General features: G+C 43.7%; 1 protein-coding gene across 6 annotated transcripts in view; it reads left to right on the forward strand.

Annotated features, from left to right (window-relative positions):
* The window catches only part of LOC142568586 (histone acetyltransferase KAT5-like), a 146,920-nt gene that overhangs the window by 87,453 nt on the left and 38,357 nt on the right, over positions 1–21,110 (forward strand). For all 6 annotated transcript variants that reach the window (XM_075678462.1, XM_075678463.1, XM_075678461.1 and 3 more), the window contains 4 exons: positions 2,422–2,484; positions 6,973–7,113; positions 15,225–15,305; positions 18,328–18,417. In XM_075678462.1, coding sequence (XP_075534577.1) covers positions 2,422–2,484; positions 6,973–7,113; positions 15,225–15,305; positions 18,328–18,417 — 375 coding nt within the window. The remainder of the gene's footprint in view (positions 1–2,421; positions 2,485–6,972; positions 7,114–15,224; positions 15,306–18,327; positions 18,418–21,110) is intronic.

Below are 21,110 nucleotides of genomic sequence, written 5' to 3' on the forward strand. Positions count from 1 at the left end.
TTCCAGATACTCACTCAAGAGTCCGACTAGTGTCTGTTTGGCTATGAATTTAGCATTCCTTGGTGAGACATTATCAAACTTACAAGTATATGCTTTTATAAAAGTGACACATTGAACTCATCGTAGGTTAATGTTTATATTTGCTAAGACTGCATAAACACGACTTGGGGGAGCTAGTATCATGGCCACATAAAATAAAAAAGAAAGATAGTGCCAGTTGTGCGACAAACAACGAGTAACTTGTCCTGAAAACATATTCGTATGCTCTAAGAAAAGTTTTTACTGTTAGCAGCTCAAATCTTGATGCAAAATCTGGCATGGTCTGGCGATTTGCACCACAGTTGTGACAACACGTCGCAGATTTACAGGCTTTGCCGCTGTATCTGAAATGCCAACAGTTCTTCCACTGGCGAGGGCGGGCGTGTTTCCAAACGATCTACCCTATAGATAATAGGCCTTACCGTTAGCTCTGTAGGAAACGATGTTCCAGCAAATGTTGCTATTATGTACTTCGAGTGCTGCCAACCACCCTGTGGCAGTGGTACACCGAAACTATCCCCACATCAGCTTTTTGGAAGTCCTCCAGTACTTCCTAAGGAGAGCAAGATAGGGTCCGCACCACGAACAGTACCCTTTGTACATGCCAGTTTCTCTGGGATGTAGGCCTTTACCGGTAATGACGCGACGGTTGTGCATTGGAGAAAGTCAAGACACACAAGCTAGATTGGAAGATTTGCAAATGATTCCTCTTCTGCCAAACGATCTGACGTCTGAAATTTGAAACTCATCAAACCGCCCTTTCCCGCAGCTGCTCTGCTCTGGGAGCAACTGGGCTTTTGCGTGACCACTACAGCGCCATTTGTGAGGCAATACAAGCTTCGCTTGAAAAGTCTGGTATCTATTGCATTAAAAAAAAAAATTGTATTTGCACACTCTGCTATTTAAATTTTCGCAGTACTGCTTAGCATATCTGCTTCATGCTTTAGTTGGGTGAAACAATCGCCCATGGCAAGTGCATGGAACAGTCACCTCTAAACAAAGGCAGTATGCCACATCTTGCTTCACATCTGTTCAGGTGCTTGCTCATATTGACAGTGCCAGTCAATAGAAAAAAAAACTGCACTGAATATTCTGTGCCCATTTCTGTGTCTCATGCGTAAGCTTCCACAGCATTGAATTTACTTTCTTTTATGTTGTTTATAGATGCACACCTGCCTTTGCACAATCATAGAAACAAAAGTGCCAGTCTTGCAGTCACACAAACAAATGCATACAGTTGAAAACACATGAAGCGTGAGAAGTCAGTGCAGTTAAGGAAACCAATGAAAATAAGCAATACGGAGCTACAAAGAAAGTCTCCAAGTCATAAGTTCACTTGTGACATCTTATCCTGAAACACCTAATCAGACCATGACAACAGAGTGACTTTGTGGCATCAGCAAATGGTGTGCGACTCACGGTGGTGGCTTAGTGGCTGTGGTGTTGTGCTGCTAAGCACGAGGTGATGAGATCAAATCCCGGCAACTGTGGCCACATTTCGATGGGGGCAAAAAGCAAAAGCACCCATGTCCCATGCATTAGGGGCATGTTAAAGATCCCCTAGTGGTCAAAATTTGGCCCCCACTAAGTTGTGCCTCATAATCAAATTGTGGTTTTGGCATGTAAAAGCCCAGAATTCAATTCAATTCAAATCTGTGCTGGTGTATCGTTGCTCGGAGCTTATTTTTGAGCCAGTGGTGCATGCAATTGGGACTTACTTAGTAGTAACTGTAACCAAAGCGTCTGTCACTCTTGAAATTTAAGAAAGTTTTTTAAAGTCTAGCACAGTTTTTTTTTTGTGCCACTTTCATAAAAGAGCATGCAAATGATGGGAACACACTTGTCATGCTATGCAAAAATAATATCCTCTCCTAAGTGATAATCCTCTCCTAAGTGATGCATCTTTTTTTTTTTTTTTTTGCAGTTCAATTTGACTCTGAGGAGCCTTTTATTACATGCTGTTACTTTTGTCTAGGTATTTAATTTATTGGATGGGCTTTTTAACATGGAGTGTCAAATGGGCTGTTATTGGGCAAAAGAAACATGAACAAGTTTGGGCTAACTTAGAACACTCAATAATTTCTGCTTTCATCACTTAGTATGATGTCATCATTATGTCAGCTTGCATGCCTGATAAGGGCTACACTACATATTTGGCAGCCTGATAGTATGTAGTGGTGGAAAATCTATAGGTCTTATAATTCAATAGATTTAGATCTTTTTTTAAATTTGAATGAGCAATTTTAGTGCCCTTCAGAGGAGGCCATAGATGTAGGGAATAGCAAGGTGTTACCAAAACATTTTTACAGCACTGGTTGCTGTTGTTTACATAAGGCACATTTATCTGGAAACATTACAGAATGTTTTGAATTTGTCTTGCAGGTGGAAGTGTCTCCAAAGAAGACTGTCGGAAGAAAGAGGAAAGCCCCTGCCAAAGAGGTTGAGGTAGGTTTATTTTTCAGTTTATGGCTTAATTGAGTTTTTCGTGGACAGCACTCTTGGTTCTTGGCTGATTTTTTGTTTTTTGCTTGTATTCTGTATTTATGTTTCCTTGATTTTTTTTTATTTGTGCTCAACTTTGCCTCATTATTCTTGGCAGTGCCATGGTAACTTCACGTACATGCACGTGCAAAAGTGACCGTAGACTCCCAGCCTTTTTCAAACTGCAATGGGGCATCACCTGACATAAGAGTTACGTGTCTTGGGGGCCTGTGCAACATCCTAAAGTAGAAATGATGTTTTTTCTTGCTGATGCATAACTGGGGGTCAAAACTAGAATGGTGGGACTGTTGCTTTTGCACACAATACATGGCTGCAAGGAGTGTTGGCAAAATTATCACAAGTGCATCCATCCTGCACCTAGGTGATGTCAGTCAGAAATTGCTAGTAATGTTCACAAAGTAACAATAAAATGATGTATAAACTGGAAAAACATGCCCCACCTGTGTAAAAAAAAAATGGCTTAGCCTGCTGCCAGTGTAACAGGCGCAAGATCGTTGCTTTGTGGCAACGCTGCAGTTGCAGACACCAGCCTGTTCTGGTACTCTTAAATGCCTGGAGGGAACAAAGGCCTTCACCACCCCCGAGCAGTACAATGTGGTGCTGAGAATTGAAGTGCTCTCGCAAGGCCTAAGAACACCTTTTGTTTTATAATAGTGTATACCGTATTTTCTCGCATAATGAACGCACTTTCTTCCCCTAAAATATGCACAAAGTTGGGGGATACGTCCATTATGTGGGTTAAAATTTCGTTTTTCTTTTTTTTTTTTTTTTTTTTTTTTTTTTTTTCCTGCTGCCATCTCTAAAAATGTTTCGCCTGAAATGCGAACCATTGCTTGCGGTAGCAAATGTGTTGGCAGCTACACGAAGTAAGAATAGTAGTTTTATCGGCCGTGTAAACTTGTAAACATTCGCTTCAATGCAAACTTAGTGGCGAGAATGCTGCACGCACAAAGGTATGAGCCACCATTGACTCAGTCCCAACGCAGATCACTTTGAAGATAGGGTAAGCCGCGGCATGCACCGTGCAGTTGCTGCCGGAGTAAACTCTCCTACCCGGTGCTATGCGCGTGACGGAAGATGTCATGTTTCCTTCCCACTTTACTCCCTTGTACGCGGGAGATTGAGCCGCAATCATCGGCTTCCCTAGGGCACAGTTGTGCAATACGCAGTTGCCAGAGTACAACGCCTCCACCCCTCGCCCTCACAGGGCCTTTTCCGTGATGAAAGATGGCGCACAAGATTGAGCCGTGATCATCGGCTTCCCTCGCGTGCTTTCACTCACACCTACACCATGCAGCGCGTGGTGACGATGACAGTAAAAATGCACCTGGAATGTCCATATATAATTGCTATCGCAATAAGAGTAGGAGAAACGATAGGAATTCGGCGTTCAACACGGCCACACCCGCTGTGTCGAACCCGCCGGACACCATAAAACGCACACTTCTTGATTGGAAAAGTGAGGGCTGTGTTCATTACGCAAGTAAATACGGTGTGTGCGTGTGTGTGTGTGTGTGTGTGAGCGAAAGTGCGCAGAATTATGTTTTAAGTACCATTCTCCATAAATGCTTATGGGGTAACAGACGTTGGGAAGACTTTAATTTCTTCACAGTGCAGGTATGTAGTTTGGATTTGACAGGTGTATTACTACGGTAGTCTGCTCCTCAATTACAGGCTGCATGTCTGCCTAGACTGTGAGAAGATTTACTTTTCCGATGTATAAATATTCATGGTTGGTAGTACTCGCATGTGCATCAGTTTTACCCTTTTTTTTTACATTACAACCTGAAGTTGGCTATGTAGATTTGTTGGTCAGTCAGTCACATTGAATTGGAATGAAAGGTACAGGGACCTGGACAATAGCACCGTGTGTCTGTCATTCCTTCTTATGTCTATGTCCTCATGTTCTTCTACACTTCATTCCAATACAACCGAAAGGCTTGCATAGATATTGCATTTCAACCTGTAAGCAGATATGCTGGTCAAATACAGTTAAACGTCAAAATAACGAAGTCAACAATTTCCTTCACTATATCGAAATTTCATTATATTGAAATTTTATCTTTTATTCAAATAAGTACTGTCGTTGACGGATTTTTCTTACACAGAAGGGGCTGCAAACGTTTCCAAATTATCAGGCAAATAATGAAAGCGAACTTGGGGATGTATTCTGCAACGACCACTTCAGTGATACTATTGCCTTCGCGTGACGTAGTGCTCAAGCAGCCAATCAGTGCATGACTGACGGCATTACTATCGTCAAAAGTGATTGTTGCAGAATACGTCTCTTAAACGAGAGAAAATTCATTTTGTTAAATTTAAAAAATACCGTATCTTTCTTCACTGACCCTCAAATTCAACAAAACTATTATTGACATGGCATGAAATCTTATCGCACAGTTTCATGCCACGTCGACGATATCTTCACATTGGCTGTACGAAGCGAAGCTAGCCATGCTTTTGCAATCACTGCTGATAGTGTCACCCACATTGGGACGGCGCTATCATGAAAAGCGTTGGCACCTGAAATGAATGCTTCATCTGCCTATCGCTTCAACGCATCTCCCAAACTCATTACGCAACCTCCAGCACTAGACACGCGGGAAAGCAGCACACGAGGCCACGCCATCTCAGCTCGCCCAGTGTTTGCACGTACGGCAGATTACCTGTAAAACAGGGTGCGCAGGCTGCTTAAGTGCTCGGGCACGCTAATAGCCATGAGTGGCCACAGCCGCACTACAAAAGAAGACATCTGCCAACCTGCCACCCTCACTCACGTTTTATCACGTTACTGAGAGCTTACTCCCCTCCTTCTTTCTCCTTGCTCACATGGGAAGACAACTCTCACCAAGCCGCCATCCTTTTCGGCTCATCCTTGCACGATTTCACTCCCACCTAAAGCACTCGGCGCACGGGGTTCGGTAGGATTTTATCGCACTTGGACTTTATACAGAACATGATGCTGCTCCACTTTGGCAGTTGCTCTAGCTCGTATGGCACATAATTTAAGAGGTGTGTTCGCAAGCAGCTGCATGTAATTCAACCATTTGACCATCTGTGTCCACGAAAGTTTCCATTTATTGTCTCGGGATTCCTTTGGGCAGCAGTGAAATTTCTTTATATTTAAGTCATGTATAAACACACAATGTAGCGCAATAATTGATTTAGTGAAGTAAATGCAATTCCCATTGAAATTTCCTTCTAGATCCGTTTATTTTAAACCTCATTTTAACAAATTGAAATTGTTTTGTCAATCGATATAAAGAAGTAGATTTGTCTCTTAAATCAAAAATACTGACTGTTGCGCTCCGAGCACATCGCTTTCCGCTGAGTTCCGTACTCGTTCGGCGTGGCAGTTCAAAATTCCCACGTCGAATATGCCATCAAGCAGCACTGGTCTTTATCACCGATGCGCATAGCTGCACGCAGGGGGGCCGCACACAAGCAGCACTTCTTTTGATATTGCACCTCTCTCTCGCTGCAGCAGGTAGCTGGCGAAGCTAGATGCATCCTTCGAGATTGCTATCTTTGAGGCCACGCCTAGGTGCACTGCAGTACACATCCATGATGTTGCTTGCGCATGGTGTGGTAAAAACTAGTACCTCTACAGGGAGAGAGAAGTTGAAGTCTTGAGGCAACCACAACAACCTCTCTCTCACTGCGACGTGCTGCGCTGTGCTGACGCAGCTAGGCATGACCACCGAGATTGCATGAAACCGGCATGAGCCAGCCAAGGTAAGCTGGTGCACTCGCACAGTGGAGCTGCAGGACCATAGAAAAACAGAGCATCAGATAGTTTGGCTTTCAAAGTCTGAACGCGTCTGCGTATATGTCCGCGTTTCTGACCCTGTGCCAGGCTTTGTTGGCCATATACTTCGAAGTGTTTAACGACAATATGAGGGAGCCAAGTGGACAGCAGAAGTGAAAGATCGTCACATTAGAACATAAGGGCGCTATCGTAACGGCTGTCGCGTCAGGTGCTAAAAAGTCATGTGTTGCACATGCTGAAGAGTCTTTTGCTTTGTTTTATTGAATTTTCATCTGATACACGGCTGCATATAGCGGTTCAGCAGGCCACAGAGCCGTAGTTTTCTTTGCATATTTAAAGTTATGCATGATTGGGCATATAGTGCAGTAAATGACAGTAGTCGGTATAACGAAGCAACACATATAACAAAGTAGTTTTGGCTTCCCTTTCAACTTTGTTATAACGAGGTTCGAGTGTATTAAAGTTCGCTATATCAAGGTTTACATGTACACTATTTTCTTAGGGTTTTTGGTGTCTTATGAAGGAAAAGAATGTTTTCAGCAAAGTGTCATAAACTGGGCACAAATGTTTCCAAAATTTACACTACTCCTTTGCCACAGACTAGTTCAGGCATGTGCATTCCTACCACACTTGGAAATCACTTCCTCTCTTTCGCCGTGCAGGAACACCCGGAAGCGTCGGGCTCACGTACAGGAGGCAGCACGGCGGCACAGAATGACGTGGTGTCGCGGGTGAAGAACATTCACATGATTGAACTGGGCCAGTATGGCATCAAGCCGTGGTACTTCTCCCCCTACCCAGAGGTAGGTTAGAGAAGGGACGCCCACACAGAGCGCTATGTCATTTGTGGGCAGCTGAGGCATTGAGTTGTGCCTAGAAATTGCATTGTGCTCATTTTGGGCACAATATTGACTCTGACAGCGTTGTGAACATGGTGAACCACTCCTTGGAAAGCGAAAAAAGCTCCAAGAAAGTTTTGCTCGGCGGAAGATCGGGCCGATGCCCGTGGCCAATTAAAGAGTGGACAGCCCGATCTCGGCCGTCTGGGTAGGGTTGGGCTTGGTTTTCGCAAATAGCCAGCCCGTTTGCCAACTACCAGTAGGTGTCTGACAGATGACACTGGGGTGGTGTCATGACCACAGATTAAATTATAGTGGCCACGTTCGGCCGACACACGGGCCAATTACTTCTTCACAATGGCAAGACCGTGGCTTGTCCATGGCCAGCGTTCTTTTGCGAGTGCTCGTATTTAGGATGTTTTTTTTAGTCGTGCATACCGGGCACTTTTTCTTATGCCAATTTTATTTTCCAGGCCCCTCATCACATATACCAGCATATTCTGCTTCTTCAACTGGGTTACCTGAACTGGTGGACATTACATTCTGGATAAGTCGCAAGTGGAGAAGCATTTAATTGAAAAAATTGCTCTAATTATTTAATGAATCACTTTGGACACATGTTGTAATGGTAGAATTAGGGCCTGTCAGCATGCAGGACTTATTCACTTGGAACCAATTCTGTAACTAGAACCAATTTTAAGATATGCAAAGTCAGTCATCAAAATCAGTTGATGTCCTAATTACTGCCCTCAAACATTGCATATATTCACAATGCAACAAGAAAATAGCCATGGCACCAAGGCATTTTCGCCGCGCACTTTGACGCATATGTTGAAACTAATACTAGTTAGAAGATTTGTTCCAACTGAATAGACCCTGCATGTTAACGAGCTCATTTCCACCATTGCAACATCCGCACTAAAGTTACTAATAAAAAAAATATAATTGGCACGGTTTTGTCAATTGGGAACTTCTGCACTACTACTCACTTAGGAAGTAATGTCTGCCTTTTTAAGGTAAAGCAAATGAAGAAGCCAAATTCTGGTATCTGCAACAAGAATTTTAAAAAAATATTGTTTGCCATGAGGAAAGGCATCCTGTATAATATTCTATTTAATTCATGCACACATTTGTGTCCTAAAGCGCACTATAGAAGGTGAGCACTTTGCAGACAAATTATCACTACAGTTGATTTTTTTGTTGACTTATATTGAACTGTTTAGATACAAACACAGCAGGAATTCGAAAACTTTGTTGTAACTGCTGTGGTAGTAGGTTAGTGGTTGGTTCAAACATAAGATATGAATTAATGACAGTCTTGTATTGTATTGAAAACACCTTCCTTGAATTGCATAAGCCCGTTCGCAAGAGAACTGCAGCCTGGTCCCTTGACTGCTTCTGCAGTGATTCCTCTCTGGCATCTGAAATAGCAAAGGCATGTACTATGCTTCAGAAATGGAACAGATATAACTATTTTTGGGGGGCTGAATATTGGACCAGATGGTTGGTAGTCTCAATAACTCTTTAAGCATTGTACATACGAACAGGACAAATCCATGATTTTTCATGAGAAACAAGATATCATCGCACATGCACACGCAGTCTCGCGTTATTTAGCCTCAAAATAGGCGTAGCAAAAATAAACATGAGCTGGGCAAAATTCGGCTTTCTTCAATTTATCTTACGGGCATTACCATGACTGCACCGTACATACATCATGCGCACGGCATATATGCAGCGGATTCTCTTTAGACAGCACCTCGAGGGACCAGGGAAATTGATTATGTTTATCAGGAGTTCCATTTACTGAGAGACAAACCTGAATACAATTGTATGAATACAAAACCAACCAACCATGAGGATGGTGTTCCCTGTAAGAGGCAGTTCCGTTTAAGCGATTTCAGTTTATCGAGATTCTACTAGGTATATAAGATGTGCAACTTATGTGTAAATGTGGAGATCCGTAGGAAGTGAAAATTCGTAAGCTTTTTATGTTTCTTCGGGAGCACACTTGTGGCATGAACAGTACTCTTCTCTATACCATATTTGAGTTTTGAAGTAAATCTGCATAACACAATAGTAGTGCCAGCGGGTATCAAGTCTTGTCAAGATAAAATATTTAAACCTCTTATGACAGCTTTGACAGTCAGCCTCTTATCACAACACTTGCCTCCTTGTGCTAAATGCACTAAATGTAAACTAGGAGGTTGGCAGTTGCATTGTTTTCTTCAACGCCAAAATCATGTGCATCCCCTCTGGGCTAGTAATGAGCATACACCAGCTTACACATATGGAAAGTAACTTTCACTCTTTGCACCCCGTTAGATGCAAATGGTTCATGCATCAGCTTCTGTCACACTTCCCACCTTTCTTCCACTACAAAGCTGCATGCATATGCTAGGAATCAAAGCACGGAAAGACTTGCCACTGAGGCAACAAGGAAGTAGGCTTCCATTCCACATTCATCCAGTTGGTTCTAAGAGCGCCAAGTTGTCATCGTCGTCGCCATTCACGAAAGAAAAAACAATTCTAGGCCTCTGACAGCCGATCACAAGGTGTCCAGGCTCCTGGCAACAGAAACAGACGACCGATTTTCTAGCCTCAAACACTTTTCCTGCTTTTCTTTCACAGTGGTGTTATTTTGTCCTGTATTATTGGTCAGCATGTCTTTTGTTCCGCCTCCAGCTTTCTCAGTGTGAAAGGGATGCCCGTTTTCCTCTTTGCTGAATTTAGTGAATGGCCTGACACCCGTTTTCTCGGATTTGCGACATGTAGCAAATTCATCTGCTAGCACTGCAGCTTCTTCCAAGTTCTTTTCGTCCGACCTATCTTGAATCCGCAGGCACATCTCTTCGCTCAAGGACCCATAGAACTGCTCCATGCAATTTAGTTCAACAACCTTGTCGTGACAACCAAACGCGTCTTCTCCTTTTAGCCACCCAATCAAATTAGCTTACAAGTGAAATCTTGAAAAGACTCTCCCTGTGAAAACAGCGCTGGAAAGCCTTCGCTGAGAGCCAATATTTCCTTAGCAATGCAGCTTTTACTTTCTGATAGTCATCTGCATCGCCTCTCGTTACCATTGCAATTATTTTGGTTGCTTCTGCAGGAAGAACGGCCAGAATCTGTTGTGGCCAACTCTCTAGTGCCAACCTGTTTTTCTTGCAGGTTCGTCCCATGTCCCAATCCCATGTAATCGTCCACCTTGTACGATGGCATGAGATCCCTTATTTTCACTCCTGCTTCACCTGAACGTCTTTCATCCATTGAGAGGTTATTTGCTGATTGCTTGGCCAGATCCTGCTACATGTCTAGTTCCTTTAGCTGTAGTTCGTGAGCTCTCTGTTCCTCTCGTTCCTTTCTTTCTGCAGCTTCCTTTTCTGAAGCATTTAGTTCAGCTTTCTCAGATCGTTTCTCTATCTCTTCCCATGCTTCTGAAATTTCATCCCCAAGAGCCCTGCACTTTTCAATTGCCCCGATAAGCTGCGGCTTTGACTTTTCCTGACCTCAATTCCCAGCTCTTCACAAAGTAATAACTCTGGCTTCCTTCGTTTGCCCAAATCCATGGTCACTCCTGAACAAGGACTTTCTTACTATGCTGTGACAGGAAGGTTTCAACAGGAGCCTGCACATACAGAAACTAACACACAAACAAGCTAAAACCTGGCAAAATCTCAGAGTTGAAGTGCTCACCATTCTGCTGAAGCCAGGATGAAGGGTGAGTATACCATTGCTGCCAACCATCTGATGCAGTCTTGACCGGGTGAGGTGGGTCTTCACTGCAAGTATCTTCAGATGAAGGCGTGCATCGCGAAGACGAAAAAAAAAAAATTGAAAGAATGTATTCACTTCATTGGTACATGGTTGTGCCTCTATCCGAGTCTCGAGTGGTTCTGCCTAACATGGGCTCCAGGGTGGCCTTAATAAAATAACTCCTCGCGGTCTTGTGGTAGTTGATGTCTCCTTAGGAAACTTAGGGGAACTTGTGGTAGTGTCAGTGCCTTTACCAGGTAGTCGACGACCTCCTCCCTTTCACGTCTTCTCCTTTGGGTCCCCCCCTTTGTGTCTGCTTACAGTGTAGAGGAGCGACACTATTTCACGAATGAGGAAAATTGCCTTCACGCAGGAAAGTAAGCGGGAATGTTTCCCACACTTGGGAGGTCAAATTCCAAGCCGATCATAACAGCCTCTCGGGGATGAGGGCAATTACTTCGACATGGGAAAGCGCGCTACAATGTTTCCTACATTTGAGAGGCCGATCATAGCAGTACACATGCATTCACATGGAAAGCACTTGTTTAGTACCTAAAAACGACATATTTTGTGCTTTTGATCGGTTGACAGAAGTCCCGATTGGGATAAAAGGGTTTAGTCCGCTTGAATCGAAATTTACTGAATTGGCTGTTATGGGCTTTCCTTAGCACTTGAACTAGCGTATTTGTTGGTGTCATCATGGCAAAAAGATGTCGGGGGGGGCTCAGCAGTTTTGGCTGTATGCTGGAATGTTGTCATGTTAAAGGAACCTTGTGGTCGCATCACTGTGGGTTGCATGCGGCTGCCTGAACATCGAGAGCGTCATTTCGTTGTCACTGTCTTCATTGTGTCATCATGCAGGAGTAGTTGAATGCCACAGCTGTAATAAACTATGTTCTGAAAATCTCAATAAGTTCACTATAGGTTGCTTAAAAGGAAGCTGAAACGGTTTTCAATTTCCATGAATTGCTGGGATTTGGAAGAACAGACCTAATAATTTACGGTTCCGAATTTTTTTCTTCGTTTTGTTAATATAAGGGGCGGAAATCGCTTTCTAATTCACCCCCGCGGACATGCCCCCATCGCTTCCCGGAGTGCCGGGTGAGGTGGTTGCCAGAGGAGAGAACCGGCGAGAGTGACGTCATTCGCGGCGACCGAGCGGCCGGACCAGCGTGCTGGCATGTACTGGCATGCCTCTTTCCATCCTGTGATTTACTGAACGACGCTACGAGAGATCTGCCGCCGCCGCCACTCATGTTTGTTTTTTTTTTTGCGATTTTCGTAAAATGTTCTTTCGTGAAGCTGCCCGTCGCGGCAGGTTCACGTGCATGCTCGCGCGAGCAAACGCCGCTGGCACGCTGCGAAGCATAGACGGAAACGCGCGCAGTAATAAATTTTGGTGACCGGACTTCGTGCGTAGCTTCCACAGCGTTGCACCTGAGGTATGAAATGAAGTATAGGCTTGCCTAGTGACATTCAACGTACGGTTGCAGTTGTCGTGTTTACCACACGGCGGTGCTAAAACTGCCTAATATCTTTATGTCAACACTAGCATGGAGCACGCATACTGATTCTTGATCGAGCCACAATCGCAAAGTCGTCGAATCATAGTATGAATTTTGCACACATAATACGTCTGGCCATCTCTGGATGTGTATGATAAGCAACTTCCGCGACTGTACCTCGCAGCACTGCATGTGCGCGGTTTGAAACGCAGCACTTATGTGCGCGATCGTGTATCAACACTAAAAAAACCACGGGACTTTAGACAAGCAGCGGCAAGGTGCTTGACATCGCGGAATTGCACCCGTGTTTACAATCTAATGAGAAGTTAGTGCTTCGGCATTCTTCCAGCAGCAAGTTCCCAGTGACACTTAAGCGCATTTTTTCTCCCGTCATTGGAACGTGCAGCTACATGAAAAAAAAAAAAAAACATACGTACCAGCTAAGATTTCCAACGCGCGAGAAGGTGCACAAATAGCTCTCGCTGTTGGCACACTCAACATCGTCGTTGCCGCCGTTACCGCCATTGCCGCCATCGTTTTCCGCATCGGCTGTCGGTTCGAACATGTACGGCGAAAATACAAGCTGTCCGGGACAGCGAGAACGTTCCATAATGCTTACAACTCAGCTATGAAGCCAGAACAGAACAGCGTGCTACGCTCTGAAACGGCGGCATGCGGCGGCGCCGACCGGCGACTGCCGCGATTGACGTCACAGCGGCCCCGAACAATCACGGGCAACAGCGGCGTTCGCGCGACGCCCTGAGGCGCTGGTGCGCATTTTCTTGAAAAAATAGCCGCTTGCGTTTGTTTCCGCCCTTTTTGAACCAGATATTCGTGTTCAGGGGACTCAAAACTGTAGAATGCCGCAGAGAACTCATTTTTTTTCGAAAAGTGTTTCATCTTCCCTTTAAGGGTGAGCTTCCTCAAAAAGTGAGCTTCCTGCCATCACCATTAATAATTGTCCTTGCTCTGATTGTTGTCGTTGTCGTCATTGTGGTTGCTGTCCTTGTTACGTTCTCGTCAGCAGTGGGACAGCTATCACCATTTAATTTTTTCATGTAAAGGTGGCCTAGGCCATCCATATCGTGGCATTCTCTTTTATGCAGGCTTTACGTGGCCTCTCGTGAACATTCTTGCGCAACAATAATTGCAATAGATGATGCATTTTCACAATTTCTCTCTGGAATGCATACACATTGCAAATCTTTCTCAATGTGGCCGTCAATGAAAGGTGTCTTGAGAGTGTGAGCCAGTGTGTGTACTTATTTCAGAGCATGCCATGTCATGTGCCAGAAGCCCATTTCATTTCTGGTTCACAAGCATTTCTCAAATGAAATAAATGACCATATGGGACACATGCTGCCTGAAAATTTGTGAGCGCTCGTCTCACCACTCGGAAATGTCTGTTCAACAAAGCAAATGTAACTGCCCCAAGTATTTGCGAGTAGCATTGCTTCTTTCATAAAGAACACCAGCAAACGTAAGGTGCACCTGCTATTGCAGACAGCAAAACTTGGTCATCACTGAGAAACTTTACCCTTGGTCTACTTGTTTTTACCTTTCTGTGTTTACATTTTGCTGCAAGAAGCAAACTCCTCAAAATTTGTAACATAAGCAAGATTTATTGAATGACTACTGTAGTGATTGACTAGTCAAGTACAAGGAATACTTGGAATACTGAGCTATATCTCATGCGATTTCAATCAAGCCAGCTTCAAGCCTCTCCCAAAGTGAAGGAAAAATGTAGCTGGCATCAGAGAGGGTCACACTCTCCTCTTTTGTGGGTCCTCTACAACATGCAGCACCACAATGTTCAGTCAGCATTGTTACAAATGTCTGCTCTGATCACAGCATTTTTTTGTTAACAGTATTGAACCTTAGTGCACCTTTAAAAAAGTGAAGAGCTTTGAATTACAGGCATATCTGATGCCATGGCTGGCTCAGAAAAAGACTGCCAAACAAAGCCTGGGCATTGGTGAGAAGTATATGTGCACCAGGTGCAGGGCATGCCACATGAACAAATATATTGTCACGTTGTAGTGACGATGAGGAAAACAGTCGCAAAACTGTCAATAGCTCAACTAACTTTTTATTGGGTGAGCCTGTAGCCACAAAAGCAAGTTAGACTCGAAGCACAACAATGGCAAACACAGTCTGCGATCGGTGAAAATCTTATCTGCAGGCCAAGCACATCAGCTTTTTTACTTGATTCATCAAACGTTCCAGAATAATCGCTGGTGCCTATGTGTCTTCCACAAAGTACTACACAATTCACATCGCACATACAGTCAGATTACACAAGGTTCGGTGAGAACATACAATGGATAGAACCATATCGATAACATTAGAGAAACTTCCAATACATGCAGGCGCGTCCTGTGCTGCGTGGTAATGTGTAATCTTTTTTAGCCGGGGAAAAGCGGTCACCCGAGAAGGATAACCAAGTACACGTGTCAGTATGCATATGTCAGTATGAAAACAATACCATTTGCTCTTTCGGTGGTCTGCCTCTGAGGTCCACACCATGCCAAGGTTGCAACAAAAATAGTCCGGCTATTACGCCAGTGCATATATATATATATATATATATATATATATATATATATATATATATATATATATATATAATTTTTTTTTTCACATAAAGGCCTGCATGTCTTCTTTTTAGGACTTCATTAGGCCTGAATTAATTTTTTAGCAGTGTGCAGGAGATGTCCAGACAGCATAAGATTCTGTGACTCCTGTTAGCTTGTCCTGTACTTGCTTTGCTTCTTACCGTGTGGTGGTGACCTGCATTGCACTTGCCTCTCATTTCAGGAGCTGGCCAACACTTGCATTTACTTGTGCCAGTTCTGCCTCAAGTTCACAAAAAGTCGAGCCTTACTCAAGAGACATTTGGTGAGGAATCCTTTTGACTTGCCATGAGGCTTGTTTGTTGTTTCATGGCAGATTTCCCCATTGTTCTTCATGCAGCTTCACAGTTACGCCGTTTATCATTGTAAGAAGCTTTCTTTCTTTGTATTATTGCTGCGTGCATATGGCATGAGTGCTCAGCTGGTACTTCAACTGCAACTACAGTTTCAGCTGCCAGGTATCTGGAATACGTGTGTGTGCTAGAGTAGGGTTTACGCATACCTTATTAATACCAAGGACCACCTTAGTCCAGCTGGTGCTTCTGGATTTTATTGCCATGCTAAGTTGTACTTGACCTGGCTCTCTCCCCCTTCTCCATTAATGTTCCCACTAGCTTCCCCACCTCAAAATTTACACAAGTAACCTCGCCACACAGATTTAAATTAACAAAGCCTTTGCACATTTCATGCATGTTTCAGCTGTATGTGCTGAAATGTGCATTCGCCGGAAGCATTTGGGCTTCCTCCTCATGGAGTTCTCTAAGGCCAAAAGGATTAAGAGCCCATTAATTAGAAGTTGGTTTGGAGTAGTCTGTGAAAGTATAATGATGTCCGTCAATTGGGCTGTGGGCACAGGTTGTAAACTTGTAGCCATGGAAAAATTCAAGTCTCCTACCGTCCTCTGGCATTATCTGATATGAATGGGTCTTTTCCTACTGCGACATGTTTTTAAACAGCAGTTTAATAGGGCTTCTATTGTAATCTTTGATATTTCTATTTTCTGATGTTCAGTGTTCCTGTGTAACAACAAGTCACACACGAAGAGACATTCAAGCCTAAATTGGCATTGTTTCACATATATGTGCACTGTAACAAGGTTTGCTGACCATGAGTGCATGGCAAGCCTATATTGTATTTCATGCATAGCAGGCAACCCTCCTGAGGCCAGAGAAGCTTCTTGCAGCCGTGACACCAAGAGATAGTGTGTCACATGAAAGATAAACATATGCATTATGTAATTCAATATTACATAAATCTCATATTTTGATGTTGTAAAATATTACATAATTATTACATAGAAAGTGTTGTAGACCTAAAACCTATTTACTACTAAATGAGCAAAGCCACATTTCTGTGATCAGCACCCACAATGCACCACTTGTACTCTCGACAACAGCATTGTACATTGCATACTCGAAGCACAAAGGGGCACGTATAGTATGTGATTCACTGTAACTTTAAATTTGCAGCTTGTAGTTGCCATATATGAAATTGTTATTTTGTAGAAAGCGTCACAGATTGAAACTGCATTCTAAAATGACTTCTGTGACGACACTACTTGAGTAGCTTCTGCTGTGTATGAAGCAAAGTAAAGTAAGGTCCTGGACTGGGGGGGGAGCAGTTATAACCAAGCAGAAGCACGAGCTACACTGCTGAGGCTTGTCTTTTTCATTTCAACAACCAAACAGCAGCAGCAATGCTATGGCTTTCTTCATCATTACAGTATAATTTCTTTATTAGTTCATTGCTGAGGAGAACATAACAAGGTGATAGTCATATAGAACATTAAGTCAGCAAATTCTCAATTTAAGAAAGATTGCCTGTGTGTTCAATATGGGATGCCTGAATTTAAACCTAAAGAATTTTTTTTTTCACAACTTAACAATCATTTGGTGCTATTATTCAATCGACCTCCATTAATTCGGCCCTTTAGTTAGCTGAAATTATGCTTTCCTGTGGAAAGATAAAGCTTTTACTTCAAGGTTTAAACTTTCACTATCATTCTAACTAAACAGATTTGCTGGTAGTTAGATCCCAAGTTCCGCCAGTCAATGTAGTAGATGGGCTGTTCTTTTGAATAAACAAGTGTAGAAATGATCCCACAGCATCATGCAACTCTGTTGACATGCAAGGCAGATTTCAGTTGTCACATGTTGAAACCAAGGTGGTTTTTGGCCACGTCGTGACGAAGGGTTGTGCTAGTACTGTCATCACATAAAAGAGCTCTAACCTTTCTAGAGTTTTAAGTAGTAGGGAGCTGTGGGAGGCTACCATGCGCAGCTACAAACCCAAACTTCAGGAAGCTATCCTGAGGTGGGCTGAGGTGGTAGAGCAGGCCTACCGAGAGTAGGATAACCTCCCTCGACTTCTTCTCGCAGCCCCTTTCCATTTAAGATGAGATAAGTACTGTTTCTCTCTCTCTCTCTCTCTCTCTCTCTCTCTAGATGCCAACTAACAAAGAGATGATGAGTTCAAACTGTGCCGCATCTGGCAATATCTAAAGCTGAAATGACATCTAGTAGAATGATCCTTTAGGCTTGCTACAGGCAGTGCTTACCTGGCCTTCACTTGTGTAGGTAGAAATTGTCATGTGACATTTTCGTTTAACAAATGATGATTTCTCAATCCCACTTCTGTATGACCAGAACGAATCTAACATGAGGTTAATAAAGCCATTCTGTGTTCTGCCAAGTTTTAATTAAAGAAAACCCACTGCAGTAGCCCAGTGGCTACGCTGCTGAGTTCGAGATCACGGGTTCAATCTCGGCCACGGCAGCCCTATTCCTGTTACTATGTGGCAGAATGCAAAAACACTTGCATACCGTGCATAGGGTGCACATTAAAGAACCCTAGATTACCAAAATTGTTCTGGAGCTCCCCACTACAACGTCCCTCATAACCTCATAATCAGGCTATAGTTTTGGTGCGCAACCCCCTCCCCCCGCTCCCAATCCTCTTTTTTTTTTTTTTTTTAGTTCAAATGAATTGACTTGAGCAAGCTGTGTGTAACCTAGTCCGAATTGTCCGATGACGCCTTGTCATTTCTTCCGATGTGTCATCTTGCTGGTCAATATGTAAGGAGTAAAGGTATGTGTTCTATCCAGGAAAATTTGTTCTGAGTGTGGGAGGGAGTGTGTGGGGAACGTTTAGTTTTTTTTTTTCTTCTTTCTTTTTTTTTTTCTTTAGCTGAGCAGAATCTATTTGAGCAATTGCCAGTTTAATTTTCTTGTGTGTGTTATACATAACTGTAGTGACAATGCAACTACAATCTTTTTGTCCTGAACCAGGTCAAATGCCCGTTGAAGCACCCACCCGGAAATGAGATTTATCGCAAGGGTACCCTCTCCGTTTTTGAGATCGATGGCCGCAAAGACAAGGTTTGATTTTCTGCTTTATTTCGAATTCATGTGGTGCGTGCACATTACTTGTAGCAGTGCAGATTGAATGGTTGCATAGGTTTCTTCAATTTTTGCTTGCCATTTATAATTAAACATCGCTTTTAAATGCAAGAAAGCAAAGAAAACACTGTTTATCCAGTCGTGCTGAAGTGCCCACTTGTTATTTTTGTTGACACTGTAGGCTCTAGCAACCACTGCAATTTATTAGTAGGGGTAGAGAAAGGCACCTGCTATAACAGTTTACCACCTGTAATTTTTATTACTATAGAAATATACGGACACTCCAGGCAAATTTCCGCCATCAGCTTTGCCGCGAGGTTCCATATAAAGTTCAAGTGTGAACTTATATGGAACCGTGCGCCGTATGCTGAAGCTGCGAGTGACGGCTTGCAAGGGTGAGCCGAGAAGTATGGCAGCTTGATGCAGCAGCGCCTTCTGGTGCTCGCAAGAAAGAAAGGCGAGGAGGATGCACACCGTCTTCTCACGTGCACAAGGGGGGGGTAGTGGGAGATGTGCGTGCGCTAGGTGGTTTTGGCTAGGAGATCGGGGAGCGTGGGGTAGGGAGCAGGTTAGTGCGCACCTCATCTTCTACTCCAGCTGAGACGGCGGAGCGTGGCTGCACGCATCTTATTTTGGAGCCAATCTGCGTTGGAGGGGGGGGGGGTCGAAGGCCAGCCGACCCGATATAGCTCATCGAGCGAGATGTGTTTGTGTACACGCATGACAACGTGCTTGTTAGTTAGTAAGTGAATGTTTACTGCAGTTTATGTAGCTGATAAAATGACTAACCTTACTTTGTATAGCTGTCTCATAATTTGCTATCGCAGTCATTGCTTCACCTGTCGAGCAAAACGGTGACTTTTTGTATTCATGTACAAAAAGAAAATGAATTTATTGTTGCCTTAGTGTCACTGCAACTATCAAGAGTGCACCTCTTTTTCCTATTACCATTATTGATTTTGGTTCAGGTTCTGTGCATGATATTTTGCTTGTCAAAGTTGTTGCTAATATTGAGTTATTCATGTGAACTGAATACCTAACTGAAGCAAACACTTTTTTTTTTTATAATTTCTTCTGCCTCTGGTACTGTGAACTTGACAGTTTTTCATCATGCAGACCAAATTCATTATCATTCTGCTTTCGCCTGCTCGGTCAATCGAGGGCAACTGTCATGGCACTGACACAAGTTGGAACAAAAAAAACCATCGACGATTACGATACTCCCTAATGCGAAATTTGAGCGAAGCTCTACACTTCTTTTCATGGCGCGATACATTGGCTGGCGCGTACAATCTGTCTCATCTGGCACGTTACAAACGAGCGAAGTATGGTACGACTGCCTCGCTAATCGGGAGAATGCGAGAGGCAGCATGTGGGCGACGCATGGGCACGATTCAGAGCAGCCGCCGCAAGCAGGCCTTTGCACATGCAGCACTTTGTTTTGACACACTCGTCGAATTCCTTATCGAGGTTGTCATTGGTGAACAGACGTCACTAGCCACCCTAGCGCTATCTTGCCGTAGAAAGCACCATACATACTAGAGGTAAAATGTGCATGGTGCACCACCAGCTTTAAAATGCAGCTGTGGCAGTCACGTGACAGCATGAAAATTATGCCTCTACTCTGTAGGTACGAGGTGTTACATGGTTTTTCCTTTGTCTGCTGACAGGTCGATGCTGTGTTTACGTTCTTCATCCTTAGCACTAGTCATGTCTTATGAAGATGACGTCGTTGCCACTGATCATAATGATGTTGGTGTGCTCTTTTCTGTTGTAGCATCGCCGTTTTCCCAAGTATTCAGGGTCCATCTTGTCCTACGGAATCGGATATGGCGCACTGTGTCCAAAAACCTTTCCATCAGGACGTCTCGGTTTAGACTCATAATTGCAAACAACAATCTCAAACCATGACAATGGAAACAGGCATGAAAGAGACCAAGCCAAGCAAACCAAACAAGCGTGAGTGAGAGCTGACGCGAGCAGATGATAGTACAAAATGAGCAGTCTGACTGAGACCAGATACGAGTACGCATCAAGCAGTCGGGCAGGTCTTATAACACCACTTTCCCATGGGCACATCAGTGAAGGGGCCGCTCTCATTCATCTCCGCCGTTCGCAGCTTGTTTCTTTTATCTCATGCTCCACGTTCGCTTTTTCATTCTTCGCTGCCGTGCTCGTTCACTCGGTTACACTGACGCTTTCATGGCGAACTTTGCCCGGCACAAATAGACGCGGCGGGACGATGTTGATAGTTCGCTGGCATCACATAAATGGAGCTAAAGACAGGCGGATGCCGCCGCATGCTCGCCGCGTTTCTGTCAGTGTGGCCAGGCTCTATGAATGTGTTTTTAGATAACAAAATATAGTAAATGGGCTTTTTATTGTATTCTTTGTTGTTAATGACTAAGCAACTTGGAAAAAACATTTCTTAGAGGCACTTACAAATGATTTCCGCACTTTTCATTGAGCTGTAAGCATTTTAGCAGGCTGGCTTTGCGCTGTCTAGCTACGTTGAGCGGTGGCACCGCGGAGCGCAGACGTTGCAGAAGGTTATGTGGTTCTCCAACAGTTTCGTTAGTTCACTTTGTGTAGAAAACACATTCTGGAGATTCGTGTTTAGTTTTATTTCCTGTTCTAAACCCTCCTCCAACAACAAGCGTTTAATACTGCAA

The sequence above is a fragment of the Dermacentor variabilis genome, unplaced genomic scaffold (assembly GCF_050947875.1).
Source record: "Dermacentor variabilis isolate Ectoservices unplaced genomic scaffold, ASM5094787v1 scaffold_22, whole genome shotgun sequence".
Lineage (NCBI taxonomy): Eukaryota > Metazoa > Arthropoda > Arachnida > Ixodida > Ixodidae > Dermacentor > Dermacentor variabilis.